This window comes from Poecile atricapillus, chromosome Z (genome assembly GCF_030490865.1).
Source record: "Poecile atricapillus isolate bPoeAtr1 chromosome Z, bPoeAtr1.hap1, whole genome shotgun sequence".
Taxonomy (NCBI): Eukaryota; Metazoa; Chordata; class Aves; order Passeriformes; family Paridae; genus Poecile; species Poecile atricapillus.
The window spans coordinates 135287373-135309783 of record NC_081289.1 but is presented as its reverse complement, the minus strand read 5'-3'; the positions used below and the strand labels follow the sequence as shown (position 1 = coordinate 135309783).

At 39.6% G+C, this 22411-nt stretch overlaps 1 protein-coding gene across 1 annotated transcript in view; it reads right to left on the bottom strand.

The window, feature by feature from the left end:
* ADAMTS12 (ADAM metallopeptidase with thrombospondin type 1 motif 12) overlaps positions 1-22411 on the bottom strand; it is a 166183-nt gene that overhangs the window by 60477 nt on the left and 83295 nt on the right. The window contains exons 5-10 of the mRNA XM_058827536.1: positions 11770-11966; positions 9791-9874; positions 7976-8100; positions 6667-6816; positions 3933-4076; positions 3134-3278 (exon numbers count right to left, since the gene is read on the bottom strand). Of these exons, the coding sequence (XP_058683519.1) occupies positions 3134-3278; positions 3933-4076; positions 6667-6816; positions 7976-8100; positions 9791-9874; positions 11770-11966 (845 nt within the window). The remainder of the gene's footprint in view (positions 1-3133; positions 3279-3932; positions 4077-6666; positions 6817-7975; positions 8101-9790; positions 9875-11769; positions 11967-22411) is intronic.

Here is a 22411-nt window from a genome sequence, read left to right as displayed (position 1 = left end):
TAGAAAGGGAGGACCAAGCTGGAGGGCCATCTCTCCCTCTTCAGTTGCCATGCATACCAGCTTTTCTTTGTTTGGCAAACAGGAATCCTGCATGCTGGGAACTCCTGACTGATCAGGGCTTTGCGTGAAACACCACTTCCAAGATGGAGAAAGCAGGGCTCTCAGAGGGACTGGAAACTGCCAATGGGAACAGCAGAAGCAAAAGCCCAAGTCTTGACTCAGGCTGTTTGGATTCCATAGTCCAGCTCTGGAAAAGGGAACAGAGCCGGCAGCATCAGCCTGTGACGAAGGGACAGCTCCAAGTGTCATCAGAGAAAGGAGTTGATAAGAAGGATCCCACTAGCAGCTCCCACTGGGATTCTGAGAGTAAGCCACATCCCAGATTTGGAAGCCAACACATAAACTACGCACTTCCAAAAACACAGCCCCCGTGAACAAGCAGCAATGTTCATCCAAGTAGGAAATGCAGAGTTTGGCTGCTCATTTCTGAGCTGCTTCTGTTTAAAATGGTTAAGCTTTTTGTGCTAATGGGCACAAACTTTGAGAGAGTTCTCTTTTAGTTACTTTCTCCATTTTGTATTTACCTTTGTTTATCAACAAGAGCACCAGAAAAAAGTTGATGGCAGGAAAGATCTCAAAGCAGTCCAGTGCTCCAGCTGGAATACAATGTCTGGACCTCTGCATCTTGGTTCACTGTTTCTGGGCAATGTACACTAGACAAACATCATTCTGCAGATCTCTGTTTATAGTTCAAGGGTGGCATTCCTTATGAAGGCCTTGTGAAGCCATCATTGACAGGTTCTTAAGGGAGAGCTACCCAAGTGCTCTGGCTGATTAATTTTTTCTCTATATGAAAGTCATCCTTTATTTTAACTCTTGTTAAAATACATAGAATATATTTTGTGTTTTTAGTGTATAAAGTGTACTCTTGCGCCATACCTCAGATGTCAGAGAAACTGGCACAGAAAACAAACACAGCTTTTCATTGGCAGTTAATTTTAGTTTATTAAGTGCACCCATAAATTTCAAAGTCAAGGAGTCACAGAGGGAATTCTTTAGCTTTGCAAGGATTTTTCCGTATTGATCTCCATGTCCCAGATCTGTTTTCCCTCTCTAACAATACTGAAACAACAGCAGTATGTGAGGATGCAGTATGTTCTGCATGCCTTTGGAGGTAAAATGCAGAAATTCTTTACTCTGCTATGGACTCGCTGCAAAGCAAGTGGGTTTTCTTTTCATCAGCAGTATGATATACACTTTTCACCCAACAGATGAGAATAGGGTCTGTGCCTTGAAGAAAGTTGAACCCACAAAAACTCAGTTTCACTGAAGCCAGTGGAAAGGGAGTAAGATGAGTGCTCTGATCTCCTACAGGCTGTTCTGTAGGAAGCTATAGGTCTAGCTATGACTTGGAAAATTCCTCCATCTAATACATATTTTACTTTTCTTTACCTTATTAGAGGGAAAATATTTATATACTTCACAGGACACTTACTGCCTAAGTGCTTCATGGAATTTGCTATTTGAACTATAATTATCCATTTTTGCTAAGTGTAATCACTGAACCCCAGGGTATCTTCAGCTAAATGCAGATTGTTCTCTCAAAAAGGATCTGTGGATCAAATTCAGTCAGACATTAAAATGTACAAAACAAAAGCAGCTTGTCAGTGAGCAAGTTTAAGTAAACAGAAGAAAGACAAAAAAGAGTCAGACCTCTTAGACAAAATGACAAAAAGACTGATGATTCAACATTCCAGGTTGACTCTGCTGTTCACAATTCCATCTCCTGCCTGTGCAACTACCAACAAAATACAGGCCTTTCAGTAAAATGCAAAATGAGATGATACCAATTAATTTTCTGACATATGTCTAGCTGCAAAATTGGTTAATCAGGAGATGCAAATGTAAAGGCCTATTAGGTTCAAACTCAAGGAGAGACAGACTGAGCCAATACTGGGAAATTACATCCTAATTTTCTATCTGTACCAACAGACAAATTACAGTAACTAAGGAAACTGTAACAGCAGGTAATGAAAGCAATCTTTCAATACCTTCTTCAGATTCAGCAGTTGTAGTTCAACACTGGTAATCTTATTATCTATTAAGGCTGAGAAGATTAATGAGAAATAATTTATCTAAGAGAAGGGTAGATGGAGATACACACAATTATCTGAATGGAATAAACAGTCAACATCAGAGTGCCCAGTCCACAGCTGTGTTCATACCAGCACTGCCAGTAGCCAAAACACATCTGTGTTTGACAGGGCCAGTGGGCTGGGTGCTGTCTCCAGTATTTACTGAACAATTTTTTCTGCTCAAAAGACAGGATTGATCACTTAGCACTTGGAAGCACTGTTTCTGAGCTGTTCTATGTATAAAAATGCTCTACAGACCCAAAGAGCTCAGAACATTCTAGGTACCAGTAAAATACCATACCAAATGTACTTTGGCCAACACAACCTGTTACTCTGCAGGCCTCCACGATCTTGTGAGGGTTGCTGTGACTACACTGCTCCCTTGCATCTCCCCACAATACTGTTTTGCTATGCTGTGAGACAGACACAGGGTACTCTATGAATTATCCACTTCTGCATAAATATCTAATGTTCCATGCAAAAATATTGGGTTTTCAAAATAATTATTTTCCATAGAGACTGAAATATTCTTTTGTTTGTTCGATCATAGAGAGTGGGAAAAATCAGGATGTATGGGAAGAGAACACAACCCTAATTTCTTCAGCAAACTTCCTGGGACTGAAGATTAGTTCCCAGAATGATTTGATCAATTGAAAGCACAAGGCTGAAGAATATTTTAAAATTTGACTTATGTTGCATTAATAATTTACCTAAGAATTAGTATAATAAGTTTTAAACCAAAATGACTCCACTGCTGAAGGACAGGCACCTAATCATAGATATGGTTAAGATCCAGAAAAGATCTTGTGAAATACCAAGCAAACAGTGTAACCAACTCACTTCCAGAATATGCAGAATTAAGTGTGTTAGGCACTGCACATCTAGCCTATGAGACTCTAAACATGCACTTGTAAATGAGGTGCAATGAATACATTTCCATGCTGCTCAAGAACTTTGAATTTTTACTAGGAGAATAAAGAAAAACATTCAGCACTTACATCCACATCTTCACAGAATGTAGCATTGGAACCATACTGAAGCTGGCATTGGTGGTGCACATCATAAATCACACCAGGAGCAATGACTGGGGACTTCAGAACTTCTTTTTGAGGGATGTCATCCAGACAGAATCCCCAGCCACGACTGAAAGACAAAAAATTCTGTATTTAAGAAAACTCCCTACCACCACAGTCTTTTTACATTTCTATACAGATTTTAGTATCTGTTTCTTATGGATAATTTTGATTATGGCCCATGTAAATAATACTTCTAGATTCCAGCCAAATTATGCTGAAATGCTACGAACAAAGTAATTACTCTGTCGAGTAAGAGACAGTTTTAAGCTTGTCAAAGTGAAAGTATCATGAGCTCAGTATGGTTTGCAGAGTAGCTTCAAGAGGGCCCCATAATCTCTAGTTTCTGCTCCTAAAAAGAATGGAACAGACTTGAACTGCAGTCACTGAAACCAATACATGGCACTGTGGCCAAAGGCAAAGTCTATGAAGTTCTGTCAGTGCCCTTGATGGAAAAACTTCTTTCCTCCTGGAAACTGCAAAAAGCTGCAGATTGCACCGAAGCCGAGCCAATGTGACAAGACTTGAGTTCACTTCCAGACTACAAGACTATACAGAGCTTTTCCCAAATAAGTAAGCAACAGGACAGTGGTATGTCACTCCAGGAAATTAACTCAAGCACAGTAAAACCCCCTACAATTATCGGAACAATAATATAAGATGTACTTTAAACTCCAGCACAGTCGTGCTCAATTTAGGCAAATGCTACAACCTGATCACTCACTCTAGGAACCGTGTGATGTACTCCTTGCTGCACTGTGACCAGGTGAGTGGAGTGGGATCATACTGCAACTGTCGGGACATAATATACGGGCGCTTTCCAGCAGGCTCACAGTCGTTCTCCTTTCCGTCATGCTGGATTCCAAAACTGGATATAAAAAACAACATTTTAAAATTCCAGCTGGTTCTCTGTACCACAACACCTATCTACAGGTTCCACTCTGCTTAAAGACACTTACATTGCCTCCTCCTCTGCAGAGCTGTAGTTATATTTTTGCTAAAAGAAAATGCACACATAGAACACATGACCCCAAATCTATGAAAAATATACAACCCCACAGGATTTCAAACATGTCTGTTATGCACAGCAATATTGCCCTGCACAAAATAAAGAACAGACTGTCATAGACTATATTTGTGTACTTTTAAGGAAGTCCAAACACTAGTGCACAGTTGGGGCAGAAGTCACAGTTTAAACCTAAAAGTTATGTTACAGCTGTTACAGCTAAGACTGCTTCCTAACTCTTAAAACCAAACTTAACACCACTTTAACTAAGATGAGGCTTTGTTACATTTTGTCTTAGACTCTCTTATAATTATGTCTCTACTGCTTTTTTATTTATAGAACTTTTGATAGACTGCACCAGAGATACGGTTTACAAAATTACTGAATGTTCAGTGAATGTGCCTCCAACGTCTATTCTTTCATCTTATTTAATTTTATCAATCTATGCAAACATAGATCTCCATAGCAGGTTCTCTCCAGCATCTCTGACTTGCTGAGAAATTTTTTTATTCAACAGTTTGCAGAAGTCATAAACACAAAAGTTTGGATGGGATTCAACTGAATAAATTCACATGCCTCTTCATCACCTCAGTGTAAGGATTATCTGAAATAATAACATACAAAGTTACTGATATATGAAGATGTTGACACCTACACTGTTAACATCTGAAGATGTTAAGATGTAAGTCCTAAGAGCATTGAGAGCTTACTCAGGTCATGATTCAGTCACGAATCAGATAAAGTGTGTTTAAATTAATTAAGACTGTGTTTCTCAAAAATGTAATCATATCATGACTCAAAAGTTCCGAAAGCAGAGCTAATTTCAGTCAGAATCAATTCCAGTAATGAGTCAGAAGCATAAATGCAAGGATCTCCCTTTTCTGACAGGCTCTTTCCCACAAAGAGAATTTGTTGAATCCTACGGCTGCAAACATCTGGAGGGACAGTGTGGGGAAGAGCTGACTTTTGGCATTCATCTAAGGCATAGGAGCATGTCTGCCTTCTTATTTTTTGTTAATCTGTTTTTACAAACTTATCTATACCTGAACTTCTCAATATGTGTACACTAACCTGGCTTGAGGTTAACAGGTTGACAACAAACCCTACAGTATACAACATTCCTTATGGAGACAGTCCTTAAGGAAAGGCACTGCACCACTCCTGCAAGGGCAAGTACAGCAGTACTGAGCCTCACAGCACCAAAGGTCCCAGAGTCACCAGCCAGCCAGGCTAGACGAGGAGAAGGTCACACATGGATCAATCTATGGGGAAGAAGTCTCTTCAGATCATTAGTGTGAATGAAAACAGCTCCCTGCCAGCAGCAGGCTATGGGGACCAAAATACTTAAAAAGCCACAGCACCCAGATCCAATCATAGTGATTTCAGCATTTACTTATACTACTTCCTTTCTGGCAATGGAGAGGTTGAATAAAGAGTGGCCAATTAATGGGCAACAGGCTTATTGCCATCATCATCATCATCATCATCATCATCATCATCATCATCATCATTATATCCTATCAGGAAACAGAGACTCCATCCTGACGGGTAGCTGGCTGCGCAGTGAAATTAATGTGATTCTAGAAAAAGCAATGAACTTGTGCCTTAGGCAAGCAACACAGTTCAGTTGAAGAGTGCAGGCATTACAGTCAAACCAGAGTATCCATGAGATAACCCTCTGCCCTGAGGAGATGTGTCAAAACTGTTTCAAAAAACACTTTTTTTTTAAGCAAGTTAATAAACCATCTAACCAACCAAAACACTTCCAAATCTAAAGTTCTGACAAATTCAGTTCAAACAAAAATACCAAATTATTTAAAAAAAAACAAAAAATTAACCATGTCTAAAACTAAATATCCAGGAACTTTATTTACCTTGACTTAAGGGTACCCACAATAGCAGTATTATACAGAAAATACCACTTACTAAGAATGCCCTAAAAAGATTTTACTGGTTCATAAAAATCAATCAATCAAGCAATCAATCAATCAATAAATAAATAAATAAATAAATGCAATCTATTATAAGATTAGTTTATGTTTTTCTCTATGAGTTTCACTATATGAGTTAAAAATGTTTTCCAGCTAATATGCACTACTGAAATGCCAAGACATAATGAAACAGGTTTGTTTTCTGTAAATGTTCTGTAAATCTCCAGGATTGACCTGGAGTTTATCTAAAGTAATTAAACAGAAATCCAGCACATGTTTGGAAAAATTAGCACGATTGAGTGATGTTTCTTCATAGCATAATTATTCCATCCTGACATACTGAATAGTTGTATGTAAAACACAGGTCAAAGGCTTAGGAATTTCTTTCTTATTTCTTTGCTTTGAATTAAGTTTTGATTTCAACAGCATTAACTCACTTCTGGCTTTGTTTCTGTCTCACAATTTGAGTATTAACATGCAAGTAACAAATCAGACTCAGACAAGTTCCCCCTTCCCTGTACCTGTGTCCAAGTTCATGAGCAATAGTGAAAGCCAAGGGAAGGCCAGAGTCCTCATTGATGTTGCAGCTCCTGTGAGGCTGACACATGCCTGACAGGTGAGACAGGCCCAAGGTTTCACAGGGACGGTTCATGCCAGCACAAATGTCCTTTCTAGAATCACAAAAGAGCCATTTAAAGCCCTTAAAACCACCTGCAGAGTGTCACTGACACTGGTTAGTAAGCTTCCATCTAAAAATGTGCTAATTCACATTTTAAATAAATCACAGGGGTAAGTCTTTTACAAACATGTACAGAACATGCACTTGTTCTACTACTATCATTATACTGCTGTAATTTGTAGCCAGTATATATGTGGCTGTAGTGCCTAGATATATACACTTATTGTCACAGAAGTCAAAGTTTTAGAACCTCCACATCTGACAGCGTTTTAAAGCATGGTTTATTAAAGTCACCATAGCTCAGCTTCATTCAAGTGAACTGAGTGCTTTATATTTGACAAGTTAAATCTCACATCATTGTCAGACTTCACATTCTTATTTTAAGATTTTTGACTGAGAAAAGGTTGAGAAGGTGGGGAATGGTCAAAGGCTGCACTCGATAATCTTGGAAGCCTTTTCCAACCTAATGACTCTGTGACTCTTTTTTTGCTGAGCTTTAGGTTGGTTTTTTTTTTTTGTCTGACAGACTTCAGCCGAGGACTGGGCTTTTTAGACCATAGATCCAATATTTTCTGCCACCTGTGTGAAGACTGAATCTATTTTTACAGACTTGCAGAAGTCCCATTTCATGCCATGACATAAATTCCCTCCATAGCCTCAGACAACCTCACTTTCTACTTTTCTGTTCCTCCCTTGCGTGGACGTTAAAAATATTTTGTGTCTCCTTAAATAAGGAGATATTTTAAAATCGTATGTTTTAAAGCTTAAAAATGAATGGCACCATGTTTGCACAATGCTCTTCCTTTGTGAGCTGCCCCTGCACATTTCTTCAGGAGTTGTTCATCTACATGCTACCTTGTTTTGGTATATTGTCTCAAAGAAGAATAGAGCAATCACTGAGCACAAAATGAGACAAGATCAAGTGGGGAAAATGACCTGAGCTGCAGAAATTGCTCATCTCTCGGGACCCAAAAATCTCTATTTTGTGACTAAGATGCATCTCTAACCCCTGTGCACACATAGTGTCATAAATACTTTGACCATGTTTCTGAGTTCTGTGCAGGATGAATTAAGTGATAGCATGAGCCTGTAAAGGAAATATCATCACCAAAGAAATGCAACTGAACAACAGTCAGTCACTGCTGTCATACCTGGTGAGAAGGACAGCCACATCATGGTGTGTGGGGTTGACATCACTCTTGGGATTGACACTCTTCTGCCACTTGCAGAAGCTGGCTAATGTCTTATCAGCATGGTGCACTATCTTCAAGCCTTGCTAATGGGAAATGAAGGAATATATTACTGTAAAGACCGCACTGCATTGCGGTAACACTTCAGTGAAGTCAGTTGTGAAAATGGATAATCTAAATGTAATCGATTACGCTTTTGCCTAAAGCTAGAGCCATCATTAGGAGCAATGACACCTATTTATCTAACAATGAATATTAAGTTAAAATGCTGACATTTCTGTAATTGGTCCAGCTAAAGGAAAAATTACAAAATGCAGAACTATACATACATTTTGATAAATGAGCTTCATAAGATCCAACACTAAACTGAAACTTTCAAACATTTTATATTCTCTTGAAATCAAATTTTCTGCTGAAGAGAAGGTGAAGATCACTTATTCTGGAACTTTGTGATGAAATTTGTTTTCCAGTGTTATGTGACCACTGTCATATTCAGACAACAATTATGCTTCTAACAGACTATTTATTTCACAATATTTTTCAATTCCAAAGAGAAACAATGCAGTCATAAATGTTTCTTTCTCAACTTATTATTATACAGATTACATGCAAATTACTGAAAAACTTAAATAAAAAGTATGCAAAATAAATTCATCCAAAATTGAATTTTCTAATTTCTGGTCTTGAACACTCACTTTATCTTGCCTCAGTTTGCTTCATTTTTAACAAGCATCGAAGTATGGGATTAACTGTTACCAGACAGTTATTTCTGGGGAACATAAAAACATATTTTGAAAGGTATTTAACACTCTTACTTCCAACATTGCTATTCCTCGACTGAATAGGAATCCACGCTTTTTATCCAAACAGCCACAGAAGTTTAGCAAATACAGTTAACTGGAGGTCATACTGGATCTCAGGTACTAATTGTCCTGCTTAGGTGCAAGCTCAAGCTTTTGTCCCACTTATACTTACACTGAGAGGTATTTGGGCAGACTCTATCCCAATAAATATTTCTGAAGACATAGCCTTGAGGTTTGGTGTAGTGCCTTCAATAGCACTGGAACCATCTGGCTTGTGGTTATAAATTTTAAGCCACTGAGAAAATCCCTTTAAAGTGTTTCTCTGGTCAGAGCTAGCTATATCATGCACAGCATTTTAAAAATAACCATAAAATCATGACAATGAGCGTGTATTTAAGCACACAGTAACATATTTGTGAAACAGAGACATCGGAAACTACCACTGTACAGCTAATTACAGCAATTAACATTTACTTTGTCCTCATTTTATTTTGTTTCAGAAGAGATTTTAAAAGAGAAATATGTGTTTGAACTGTACATTAAGAGATTCACCTCTTCAGAGAACTGCAAATAGCATAGCGCTACAGCTCATAATACATGTCAGACAATATTAGAAAATTAAATCCTGAATGTTGATGTGTAGTTTCTGTTTCTCATCTAGTCTTCTTTGGCATCCCATGTTCTTCTGACATGGGGGGAGATTCCATTTCCCCATTCTTAACCTGCCTGTTTTATGTTGCAGTCAGCAACCTCGTTTTAATTACATTTTCCTATGGAATTTTATGCAGAAATACCTGAAGTCATCAGCTAAAATACTTAGCTATCCGGGGCAGCATTTAGTCTAAAACTAGACATGTTGAAGGTTAATAACAGAGTAAGTTTAAAACATGATTTTAAGCAAGTAAGATTACAGCTCAATGCATTGAACCCAAAAGACTTGTAAGTGATATCTGGAGGTCAATAAAAACCTTACCTCCACCTCCTCAAAGAGGATGAGCCGGACCAGCACAATGTGAATTGCATTGCCAATGCTTGGATCATGGAACAGCCCTGTGACCTATGCCAGAACCAGGAGACGTGAGATTAACTGATTCCTCTATAGCAGAACACAATTTCAAAGAGAAAATATATTTACTTCTAGCACAATGTTGATCTGAGTTTTGTTCTGATTATTTTAAATTCTTGAACCATTGAAAGTTTACTGAAATGCAATAAATATTACAGCTACCTAACACTGCCAAATGAATGATGATACAGCACTTGGCAAAAGTTACTAAGCTGAAGAGAAAAAGCCCAAACATGAAGAGAAAAGCCAAAAATGATACGTTATTTCCCTTTAAAATTTTCTGAGTTCATAAAAACACTAGCAGAAAAGAATACAACATCTACAGCCATACAACACTGATGGAGAGGTCCACTCAGGGTGCAAATAAACCAGCATATCAAATCATCCTATTTTAAATAAACAGGATTCTGTCGCAAAAAAGCAAAATTTAGTTAGTTTGCTTAGTAGCAAAGAGAAATTAGTTGAATGATGGCTACTCTTGTGTTTTCAGAGTACAGGAGAGGATGATAAGAACAAAAGCAAAGATAATGACTCCATTCAAAAAAGACTCCACATAAAAAGAACAAGAACTGAACTCTGCAAAAATGTGACCCAATTGTTATAAACATCATCACGATGTTGAATGAGGCAGGAGGAAAATGAATCAGAGCAGAAGATAATCACAACCTATCTATACATATCTATATATGTGACCTATGCCATCTATCATAGGAAATACGAATGAACAAAATGGATTGCCTTCAGGTCAAAACTGTAATGGAGAAGACCACTCAAGGAGAAAATACCAAAATGAAGTATATATTGTGTTTACAGAGGTCTGATTTGGGTATGGATCTTTTTCCAGGTACCCTACTGAAAATTGAAACATTTTAAGTAACCATAATATCTAAGGTCAGACTGCAGAGAAAATGTCGAGTCTTGTTTGTTCCTGAACCTGATAATGACTGGGTTTTATTCCAAGCATTTTCCCCTGTGTGGACAAAACCTCACGTGCTTGAGCAACCTTTATACCTGTTTACTCAGGCCCATTGCCTCAGCAGGAAGTCAGACTGCTTGGGGCACAGCTGGGAATGCACTGTAGAGACAGATCAGTCACCGTGGATAGAATTACACCCTGATTACTTCCACATATATTGTATATTTTCGTGATAACCACACAGAACACATCCTCAATATACTCTCAAGCTCAGTATCTACCATGATACACATAATATTGATAACAGGTATTAATAACAGAAGACATATCTACGGGCAGATGCTATGGCTTTTCCCAGAACAACTTATATTTTGAAACTTGCCAAAAGTTCAATTTTTCTTTATTCCAGTGTGAACTTTGTACTCCAAGAATACTTATCTGGAAAAACAGTTGTATTGGCTTCAACTGGGACAGTTAACTTGATTCATAGTAACTCATACATTGCTGTTTGGATTTGTGACCAAAGCAGTAACAAGCTGTTACTTGTTTTTTTAGCTTTTGCGAAGGTACTACAATTTCCAGAAGGCTCCTGTGTGCCTTTCTCATCCACAAACGTTTGAAAGAATTCATGTGCATAAAATCTGTAGAATTTCTCTCTGCCATAGCCAAAAATCTGACATCACCACTGAGCAAAAGGTTGCAGGAGAGACAGAGAATTTCAGTAGAAAAAAATCTAGTGCTAGCATTTATAGCTATGGGACTTCTCTCACATAAATCCAGAGAAAAATTGTGCCTATATAAAATATGAGGTAAAAAATACTTAAAAATGCAGAGTTTCAATTCATATATATTAATGATACTACATTTTTCTCCATGAGCAATGCTGCAGACCTGTTAGAAGAACAGCAGCATAATCAAATTCAGATTTGCTTCATTCGTCTATCTAAAAAACCTAAAATATTGTACATACCATATTCATTATAGTGAGGATATATGACTCCACATGGTCACTTCCATGATATTCAACCATTTTACTGTCTGCAACCACAAGCGTCTCCACCCATCGCTCCTTGCTGACAGAGCGCCGAGAAACCCTTCTGACAGCTGCATGATTTTGTTCCCATCTCTCCCTCCGATGCTGCTGCTGTTTGAAAAAGCTGTGGGTATCTGGAAGAGTAAAAAACAATGCTGTATTGAACACATTTTCAAGCTTGAACTGTACGGCTGTAACACTTACAAGGATGATATTAGCTGGAAGTGACTCTTCTGGCTGCCACCCACCTGACCCACTGCAGGGGTAACTCCAAAGTGACACCAGATTTCTAAGATCTCTGTCCAGTGAGGTTCTGAATTTCCTGAGATGGATTAAACACGCATTAAAAAGTCACCCCACTCAAACACAAGGTATTACATTGTGAGACAGAGCCAAGCTTAAAAAAATTGAATTGGGGATGCCCTTTTCAAGGAGTTTCTCTCCTGTGGTTTGGCTCTAACCTCCCTAATGACACCAGATGATAGTTTAAGGGATGTGCTTTCTTCACAGGCAGCTCATTTTCTCATCAGGACGGCACATTAAGTCCAGTTCTGTGGCACATCCAAGAATGCCTTGTTCTGTGCATGGAGAATATCCCTGACAAATGGGGACACTTGACCAGCAGGTGTCATCTAAATACCAGCAGGGCAGCCATCCTGCCTGATGACAGGACAGACACTGCTTCTATTGTAATTTTGGGATCTGCTGCTTTTCAGAAAGAAGTCTTTGCTCTGCAGGGCTGCTAGCAACCTTGTACTGTGTTCAGTGGGACTAATGCCTCTCCACTCACTCTAGCATTGAATGCCAGCTGTACATGTTACCAGGGAAATACCAGAGAATTAAATAATGCAGGGCCTGGAAAGCAGATGAGATGCCAGTTTGACAGCAACTGATGGCATTTTTCCAAACCATAACCTGAGAAATGCTTCTAGAGTGGTGGGATTTCTCGAGTCCTACAAAGGATCAGGAGCACTTGTTTCTATTACATGTACTGCAGTAGTCCCTTGTCCTCTCGCTCATGAAAGAGGATGTCCTAATTCCAGATGGGACACATCTATAGGCCAGAAAGACACTCCAAGTGCTTGCAGCCTTTCCAGCATCACCTCCATGGCTGTGTGGCAGGGGACAGGTATCCAGCTGTCCTCCACATCCTGCAGTACCCAGGGCTGAGGAGCAGTTACCCCGACACTCTGCCCTTGAAGAATGGACAACCTGGCAGCTGGGTACCAAGCCTTGTGTTCACACCAGTTACACTTTTGTCATGAATGAGCTGTTTGCCCTTTAGACCCAAGGGCAGACAGAATAATCACGGTATCTTGTGTACCTAACAAAATGCGGCACCACCACCGGATGTGTATATCTCTTGGTGTAAAAGATGGTAAGTATCTTGGTTTATATATTCAGGTTTTCAGAAGTGCGTTCTCTGACGTCAGCCTGAAAGATGCCTCAATCCTGGTAACACATAATGTGCACAATTGAAATGTGCCACATTAATAAACAGAATAGGACCGACCACATTTAGAACTGAGCCACCACGCACAAGTGTGCTATACACAACAGCAATGAGCTATCACTGCTATAACCTGCACCCTAACCCCGCTAACCCACACAGCAGCACCACTCCAGCTGTCTCCTTCAATCTTTGTTCAGTTCCAGCAACCGTCTGCTCAACGAGGGGCTATTTATGAGCTGGTATTCATTAACCTCCCTTGCACATTTCCACGGTTTTCAGCATTCTTATTTCTATGAAGCACAGTTCTCATTATCTAAATTTTTAAGGGTTTTGTGCTGAGAAAAACCTTTCCCACAGCTATCTGAACAAAAAACTCCATTCAGACTGCTGGTTAAGTGCTTTGTTTATGGCCAAATAAAACCTCAGGCCAGCTGTCAGGTTTTCTGTTTACAGCTAGCAAAAAGTATTGCTAGTTGTCTGGGCAGCTGATAGCACTGGAGGTAAAAATGTTTAAAGTCATAGAGACTGCAGTGGTGAACAACCCTCAGGGAAAAGTCTGGAGTTCTGGTTAAGCATGAGGCTCTGTAATGTATGGAAATCTGAGAAAAGGTGAAAATGAAGGCCAGATAGCCAAAGGATTCTGCAGAAAAAGTGATGGACAACTTCCTGTACAGGGTACATCACCTGGACAGGTGACATCTAAGGACTGGATCCCCACTGTGTGAAGTCTCCTGGCAGCTTCTTTAGTTAGACAAAACAGAGATGGATAACCTCTCGGAGCCACATAATACAGACTAAATACAGGCTAAAATACAGACAGCCACAAAGTACAGTTCTGCTTTTATGTCTCTCCAAATTTCAACTGTCTCTTTTAACCATCTAACTGTGAAGTTAAATAACCTTACCTTGCTTTTACCTTCAGTGAGTAAAATGCTACTAGTGATTTCAGATTTACTGATAAACACAAGCATCCTGCTGTCCAGGCATGATTTGACTTGACTTGACTGGGAGCCTACCAGTTCAGGACTATCCAAGAAGTGAGGAATGGCTTGAGACTAGGAACATGGGCTGAGCAAAGCCTCTGTTCCATCATAACTGCTGAGCACAGCTTATTCCACAAGGAACTGAAGAGAGAAAGGGGTAGTCCTACTCTGAGGGCTTCCATGCATTTCTGAAGAAGAGGGATAACACAGATAGGAATAATGCCGGAGTCCTTAGGAACAGAAAAGGAATGTAGTGCTGAGAGAGTAGCCAGGACAGTCTAAGACTAAACGAACACAAGGTTGGTAAGAGATTCACGTAACAAACTGCATAAAATGCAAGCAGCAATATTCAGAAGTTTCTAGCTGTTGTGGGAGATAATTTTGCAGATGTGAAGCTTTCATTAGAAAAACTGATTCAGCCCAACAAGTAACATACTATGTCCCAACATAGATATGTGATATCTAGACATTTGACTGCACAACAAGAAGAAATGGTATAGATGACAACATTTCATCAACTTCTAGATAGAAATGGCTGATAAACTTCAGCAAAATGTCTGAGTTTTAAGATTAAATTCCAAATTGTTTTTAGTGAAAATAAAAATATCCCTTGAAACTACCCAGAAATCCTACTTGACTAACAACATAAAAGTCCCTTAATTTTCAGCTACTAGGAAAGATTTTAAGTTATCTGTAAGATTCAACCATATAAGAAAAAAACAATCTTGCACAAATTTCTTCAGGACAGTTTAAAGCTGTATGGTTTCTGTATATGAAAGAAAAATTCTACCCTCTAACAAATCTATTTAATTTTTCATCAGGTGACAACATTCTTTACCAGTCCTTTTTAAGAAAGAGCTTTCTATCTTTAACTATCAATGATCTCACCTCTAAAAAAACCCCACATAAGTTCTTCTTCACTTTGAACAACTCATCCATTCAAAATGAGCTTGATTGTTAAGCAGTTAATTTCTGCTTGCCTTCCACCACTCCAAACTCCCTTAAAGAGCAAACATTACTCACCTCACTTAAAGGCATTATCTGAGATTTCCACAGAAAAGGTTTTTTCCTGCTTTTGTTTCCTGCTGGTGTTGCTCAAGGAAGAGTGCAGCATACAGTACAACATTGTGTGCAAGGGGATCTCAGGGTGCTAACTACACATAGCCAGCTTTCAACATCTTTGGAGGTACACAGGGCTTTGCAGAAGCAAGGTGAAAATGTCTGGAAGTTCCCAGAAGAGGAGAATGACTGAGTTGTAGAGGAGAACTCTACAACTGAAGACTGTCACACAAAATATAGTAGCATTGATTTGTGTCCTCACTTTCTACTCTCAGCTCCCTTCTCTCTGCACAAGAGCTCTGTCATTTTTGCCACTCTGCAATGTTCACAGTCAAAATACTACAGCCCCAGACAGGAGGTGTGAATATGCTAGACGAATAAATTCCACACTGTTCATGTAACTTGCTACATTATGACTCTTCCAAAAACCTTCACTTTGTTCTAAGGCATGCTGTTAGTTTAAGTATTAACAAAATTATGCTGTTTAGGGGTGAGTTTTTCAAGAGGTCAACAAATTGTGTTGAAACACAGCCACTGTACAAGCGAAATTCTCTCTCACTCTTAAGAAAGTGAGCAACTTTCATAGCTGATCTACTGCAATAATTTACTAATTGTTTACAAATCAAATGCAGTAAGAAATCCTCTTCCCCCTGTTCCAACTACCCCTTCTGAAATAAACATGGTAGCTTTGTACACACAGGATCTACTTATAAACAGACAAAACTAAGTCTGGATGATGACAACGTGAGAGTAAGGAATCACATGATATAATGGGAAAGCTGTTGTAAAAAACAAAGCAATTCTGTTAATTTAAAACTGGTCAGATAACCAAAGCAGCTATTTTTATACGCATTTCTAAAACAGGCCAAGCTAAGTCACACAAATGCTTTCTGAGTGTGAAGAAGTGTTCACACAGGAAACTATTACAACTACTTAATCACATACAAGCCCATGCTGACAACCCCCAAGTCCCAGCAAAAACAAGCACAGAGAAAGAAAGATTACAACTCAGCAAGGTTTGTTTAACTTTGACATTCCTGCTGTCAAAAATGTGGTGTATCAAACAGTGAAGTCACACCACTCTGAAGTAGAATGAAGCTAAAATAAAATTGGACCTGTCTTGACTGATGCACTTAATCAGATACTGCTGCTGAATGTCTGCTGATCGTTACCACTCAGGCTGTAAAGATGGAATGATAAATGTGCTGGGCATCAGGAGGTACACAGAGAACAATGTAGTGGGAGACATATGCCTGAAGTTGCCTGTGTTTTGCCTCAATGACTGTCCTTCTGCCTGAATGTTCTTATTTTTTCACCCAGAAATTAAACCCAAGTCAATAAGGGACAATTAAAAATTATAGCTGAGTCAGATGTTTTCCTAGCAGAACATTACTCCATGTAATTTGAACTTTCCATGCTCATTAACTTGGCAACTTTAGTGTCTGGTGCCTTTTATTTTGGTGAAAACATTAACGTAATTGATTAGAAGAATAAGGTGACATTTCTATGAATTAATCTAGCTCTTGATAAAATGGCATCTGAATACAATTTAACTTGCAGCACAATTCTATTATAATTTAAAGAAAAACAAGTATCATCTAAAACAGAATACATTCACTGTGAAACAAATTTGCAGATTACCAATTGAATTATGCAGGTTACAATGAATTCTGTCTATGTAATAATGTCTCTTACCAAATAATTTAAGAACTGCTAACCTAAAGATAATAGAGAAATGCAGTTTTGGGGTACCATTATGATGAAAATGACAATTAAAACATATGCACTTTATTAATGATATTTCTTTTTTTATGCTGCTCTTTAAATTCATTCACACAAAAATTATGCAAAAAATCTTAGAGTGATATCTTGTTGTCTACATTGTCAGGGTTGACCTGATTTTTTGATTGGTTTTCCGAATAGTATCCAGAAGCTCTTGAATCAGGCACCAAGAATTTCTGTTCCACATTTTTGTTCAAAAAATTCATGTTCCATAAATTTAATTCACATAATAATGAAAAAAATCCAAACTGGTTACATGCTGGCAATCAGAGGTCAGCAACCAGCTGCAGTCAGAACCAAGAACAAGGCTAAAAGGCTACAATGTCTTATACATTACAACAAAGACACTGGGGTGCTGGAGAGTGTCCAGAGAAGGGCAATGGGGCAGGAGAAGGCTCTGGAGCACAAGTGTGATGAGGAGCAGCTGAGGAGCTGGTGGTGTTTATCCTGGAGTAAAGGAGGCTCAGGGGGGAGCTGATCACTCTTTACAACTCCTCGGCAGGAGGGTGCAGCCAGGTGGGAGGTGGTCGCCTCTCCCAGGGAACCAGGGACAGGATGAGAGGAAATGGCCTCAAGTTGAGCCAAGAGAGGTTCAGGTCAGGTATTAGGGACAAGTTCTCCAAAAGGCATGCCAAGCACTGGAAGACACTGCCCAGGGCAGCAGTGGAATCAGAATTCCCAGAGGTTTTTAAAAGATGTGGCACTTAGGGACATGGTTTACTGGTGGACTTGGAAGTGTTGGGATAAGAGCTGGACTCAATGATCTCAGAAGTCTCTTCCAACCTAAATGATCCTGTGACTCTGTTCCCTTAGCTTGAATGCTGCAGGTAAGTTTGTGCTGGGCACTACAGAACTCAGCAGTGAAAGTAAGTGCTGAAATGTTCAAAGGGTACATGTTTTATGGGCTTCATGGACAGGAAGAGAGTTACAAACCAGCAGGATTCAGAATTTGGCAGCACAGGTCTCTGGAGTGCACATTAGCTCTTTAAAGTCATTTAAGTGATTTTCACAAAGGCACTCATTGCAGGCTGCCCCAATGCCAAGCTCCAAGAGCTGGCAAGACTGTAGGAATGATGGACAGAGCACCAATGCAAGGAAAGGTGCCAGAAAAAAAACCCTAATTATGCTGGAAGAAGCAAAGGACAGGAAAGGACTACTAAGAATTGTAATTCCGAGGATTTGAGCACTGTGAATGCTTCACATGGAAGGTTTGCCCTTTGCAGGTGGTTCAGACAAGAGAGAATGTGGTTTTCAGAAGATCACAACCAGCCTCTAAAGGGACTAGAGGCAGCTCAAAGGGGCTTCCTGGCTTTATTAAGTTTGTGCTTGCAGCAGCAGGCTGGGTGCTGTGCCACAGGGACTGGGGAGAGTCATTCCTCTTGCACAAAAGCAACTTGGGCATCTTACAGTATTCAGGCTCACATAGGGAAGTTCACAATTTAATCTAAACCCAGTAAACATTAGCAGTCATCCCCTCATGAAAGAATACCTGAGAATAATCACATTTGATTCATGGATTCTAAGTAAACTTGGGCATTTCCTTGTGAAAATATTTTACTTCAGAAATCAGCAGTTCCACTTTTATCAGACACCAAGGTCTATATGATACTGATATCTATCAAATTCTAATATGAAGAACCATTTTGTTCTGTTCCCAACAGAACCAGAAGCTGAAGAACAGCAAAGAAGGCAGGTATGACAGCATAATTCTCTCCTCTGGACTGTAATGTGCTTTCTTCCACACTTCCTTGGTCCATTTTCAGCCAGGTTTCCTGTGATTTTACCAGGGATAAACTGTTGCAGAACTGAAGGGGATGTGGGTTTCCCCACGGAGAAAAACAAGAGGCTTCTGCTCCCTCTTGCTTTCTTGTTTAGCTCACAGAATCATAGAACAGCCCTCTTCAAACAGCTCAATATATCACTGCACCTTCCTGGAGAGGACAGACTGCTGCTCCACACACCCAAGGGGACCATATTGGCTTTTTCAGCCTTGCAACAACCAAGGAAGGTCTTCCTCCACAGACACACTTTGCTGCCTATAATAACCTTATCATGCCAAAACCAGCATGTTTTAAGGGTTTAAGGAATACAGGTGCCCATCTCAAATACTGTCAAGTCCACAGATGGAACTTGCCATAAGACAAATCACCACAGTGAGAACTTGAGCTAAGCACAGAAGGGAGGAATTTGCAACAGGAAGGCGCTGTTCCAGGCCTGGCAGCAGGATCTGGTTAGCACATCCTGGTTAACACATACGGACAAAAATTTCTCCTGTGGCAAATGGTGGAAAAGGAAGCACCTGCTCATCCATGTATCACCCCAAGTTATGGGAACACCATCTGTGACCATCTCGTGGGCTCCTTGGAACTTGGGCTGTATGGAAGTGGTTCTCCAGGACACCAAGTGAAGAAGGACCAATGGGATGGTCCATAGGTTGATGCATAGGTGTTGACTGTCTTCTGCTTGATCTCAACCTCCTCCATCCTCCCCCTTCTATTCCTCTACCTCACATTCATTGTTAAATAAAATCTGTACTGTTAACTTCAGCATATGGTCTTGTCTGCACCTTAATTCGGGCAGAGGCATCTCTCACGAATCGGATCTTAACATATGCCCAGCACTGTTTTGCCTGCTTATGCTCCCCCATGCAGAATCACAAATTTGGTGGATTTAAGGGCCTCCTCTAGGTCCCCAAGACCCATCTCTCTGTGCTTGCAAATGATCGGTACAGAGCCAGCTGGGACCAGCTGCTCCTGCCTCCTCTCCAGGAGGGATGGGAAGGAAGTCAGAGGCAAACACACACAGGCAGAACAGCACAGCTGGGAGATGCTACCACTCTTGTGGTTACCCAGACTGCTGAGTGGTCCCAGAAGAAGGTGCAGCCTCCCTCCACGCTGAGACTCTGCTCCAGCTCATAGCTTCACCCTCACAAAAGCTGAATCTCAGCAGTTTGGTTAGAAACTGTGTGAAAGACATGGCTGATGAACTAAAGCTATTTCACATCATCCCACTACTGAGCTGCTCCTTCTCCTGATCTTACAGCATTCTTCTGCACCTCCTTCCCTAACTGCACCTCTTCCCTTCCCAAAACATCAAACAACTCCCCTCACTGAATACTTGGCAAGGTTCCAGCTCAGCTGTGACCCCCAGGAGCCCAGACATCTGAGCCCCTCACACCATTTTCAGGCCAACTCTCTCTCTCAGATGTCAGCACTCTGCCCTGACACCTCCACTGTGCTCAGACTCATTCTGGGTCAAAGCCTGCTCGGAAAGTGCTGTTCAGCTCATCCCCCAGGAAACTCCAAACAGCTCTAAGAGTCAAAACCAGCAAGCAGACAGCTGTGCCTGTCAGACCTGCTGTGACAGTGTGAACGTTCATGGCAGAGGCACAGCCCAGCCATTCCTCCCAGCAGTCAGGATCTGGCCACTCTGAGTGAGAGACAGAAAATTTAATGTATGCTAAAGAGTGCTGTGTGCTACTTGGCAGCCATGCCAAAGAATACTGGAGTATTTCACTGATTAGCACAAATATGATCTCATTGTGTGGGAATAGTGGCGAACATGAATATCCACAGTGTTTCACAGTGAGAACAAATGCCAGCTCAGCACTTACCTTACGTATTAAAAGTTACATGGTGAACCAGAATATATATATATATTATAGAGAATACCAGAGGCAACTTTTAAATAAAATTCCTCAGGCAAAGTTATTAAAGATGATCTCTTTATGTTCACCATATAAACTGCCCAATTTTGCAGCTATTCTGTATGTTTACCATGTCAGGCTTCTGCTACACATTCTGGCATTGGATTGGTATTTTCTGGGTATTTTATCATTCAGTTACTCAAATATGCTCACATTTATAAGAAATAATAGTTTCTAGTTCAGCCTTCAAAAAGTACTGCTTTGACTGTGCTGATATTTCAAACAATCTATTTCCAGATGTCAACAGACAGGTTACAGAATATGCATATGCAAAGGAATTAGAAAGCCTAGTTGAAACTATCCCTACTGTTATCCCCTTATGTTTTTGGAACTGCCACCACAAAAACATTGGGTAGATTTCAAGAAGACAGACTTATCTACTCTAACTCCCTCAGATGTGAAAGTAATTCAAGAATTCAGATTAAAACACATGGATTTGAGAGAGTTCTCCAGTTATAACATGGTAGTCCAGTTATAAAGCCCTAAATAGAAATAGATCATTTCAAGTCTAGGCATAAAGCAGATAAAATTTATTTGTTCTTTAAAAAATGGTTCCAGATGGAAGTTTGTCTTTGTACCTTTGCAGAATTGACTGGTTAAGAAATCATCTGACCTCAGTTCCTAAATATTTCAATAAAAATGTGTGAGGATGCATTTTCTTATATAAATTAACAAAGCATCCATTAAAATATATATGGGGTTATTTCACTGAGCACTAGCAATGAAAATTTCCTGGGCTTACAATCAATAGTTTAAAAATTGTCAGTTAGCTGCCTTGAAATTCTGACTTATAACACAAAAGGGCAGGAGAATGTTAAAAAAATCATCTAGATTAAACTTTCCCCTTTTTTCAATGTCTTATCTAAAGTCCATTAACATAGAAAACAGAACCCTGCTTTTTCCAGAACTTACCCGAAGGTATTCTCTATGTCAGCTGCAGAAGCACGAATGATACATCAAAGAAAATATATCATAAAATTCATCAGCAAAACACATAGAGGGACAAGAAGGTGGAAGAAATATATTCTAAAGCCAAATATAAAGCATTTGCACTACTCCCCATAACTTTTAAACAAAACCTTTTCAATCATCCAAGTAGCTGAACAGAAGGTCCATTAGGGTCCCTGTAAAAATTGCCAGATTTTATTTTAGTGCTGCATTTCAACATTTTCTTTAGCTTGTGGGTATAAACACGTTCCTTTTCACATTTGTTTTCTCAAAAAATATTTTTTCACAGTTAATGGGTAGCATGCACTAAAAGGACTTGAGAGTGATTTTAAAAGCTAGAAAGCAAGACAGTAATCAGTGCTTTACAAATGCTGTGAAACTTGTGGGAAAAACAGGTGTCCTTGGATTTTAGTGAAGCGAAGATGAGATTTGATGCTTACATTAGCTTTTTTATGTGTTATTGACATTCTAAGGATTTCTCTAACAATCCCATTCCACAAACTGTACCTGCATATTAATGCACAAAAGCTAAGTTTATACAGGACAAACTAGAACATGTGGTAGCACAGTGGACATGGTACAGCACACAGGCTGAAACACAACAGAATTTTGGTCACAGTGCCAGCTCCGTGTGAGAACCAAGGAAAA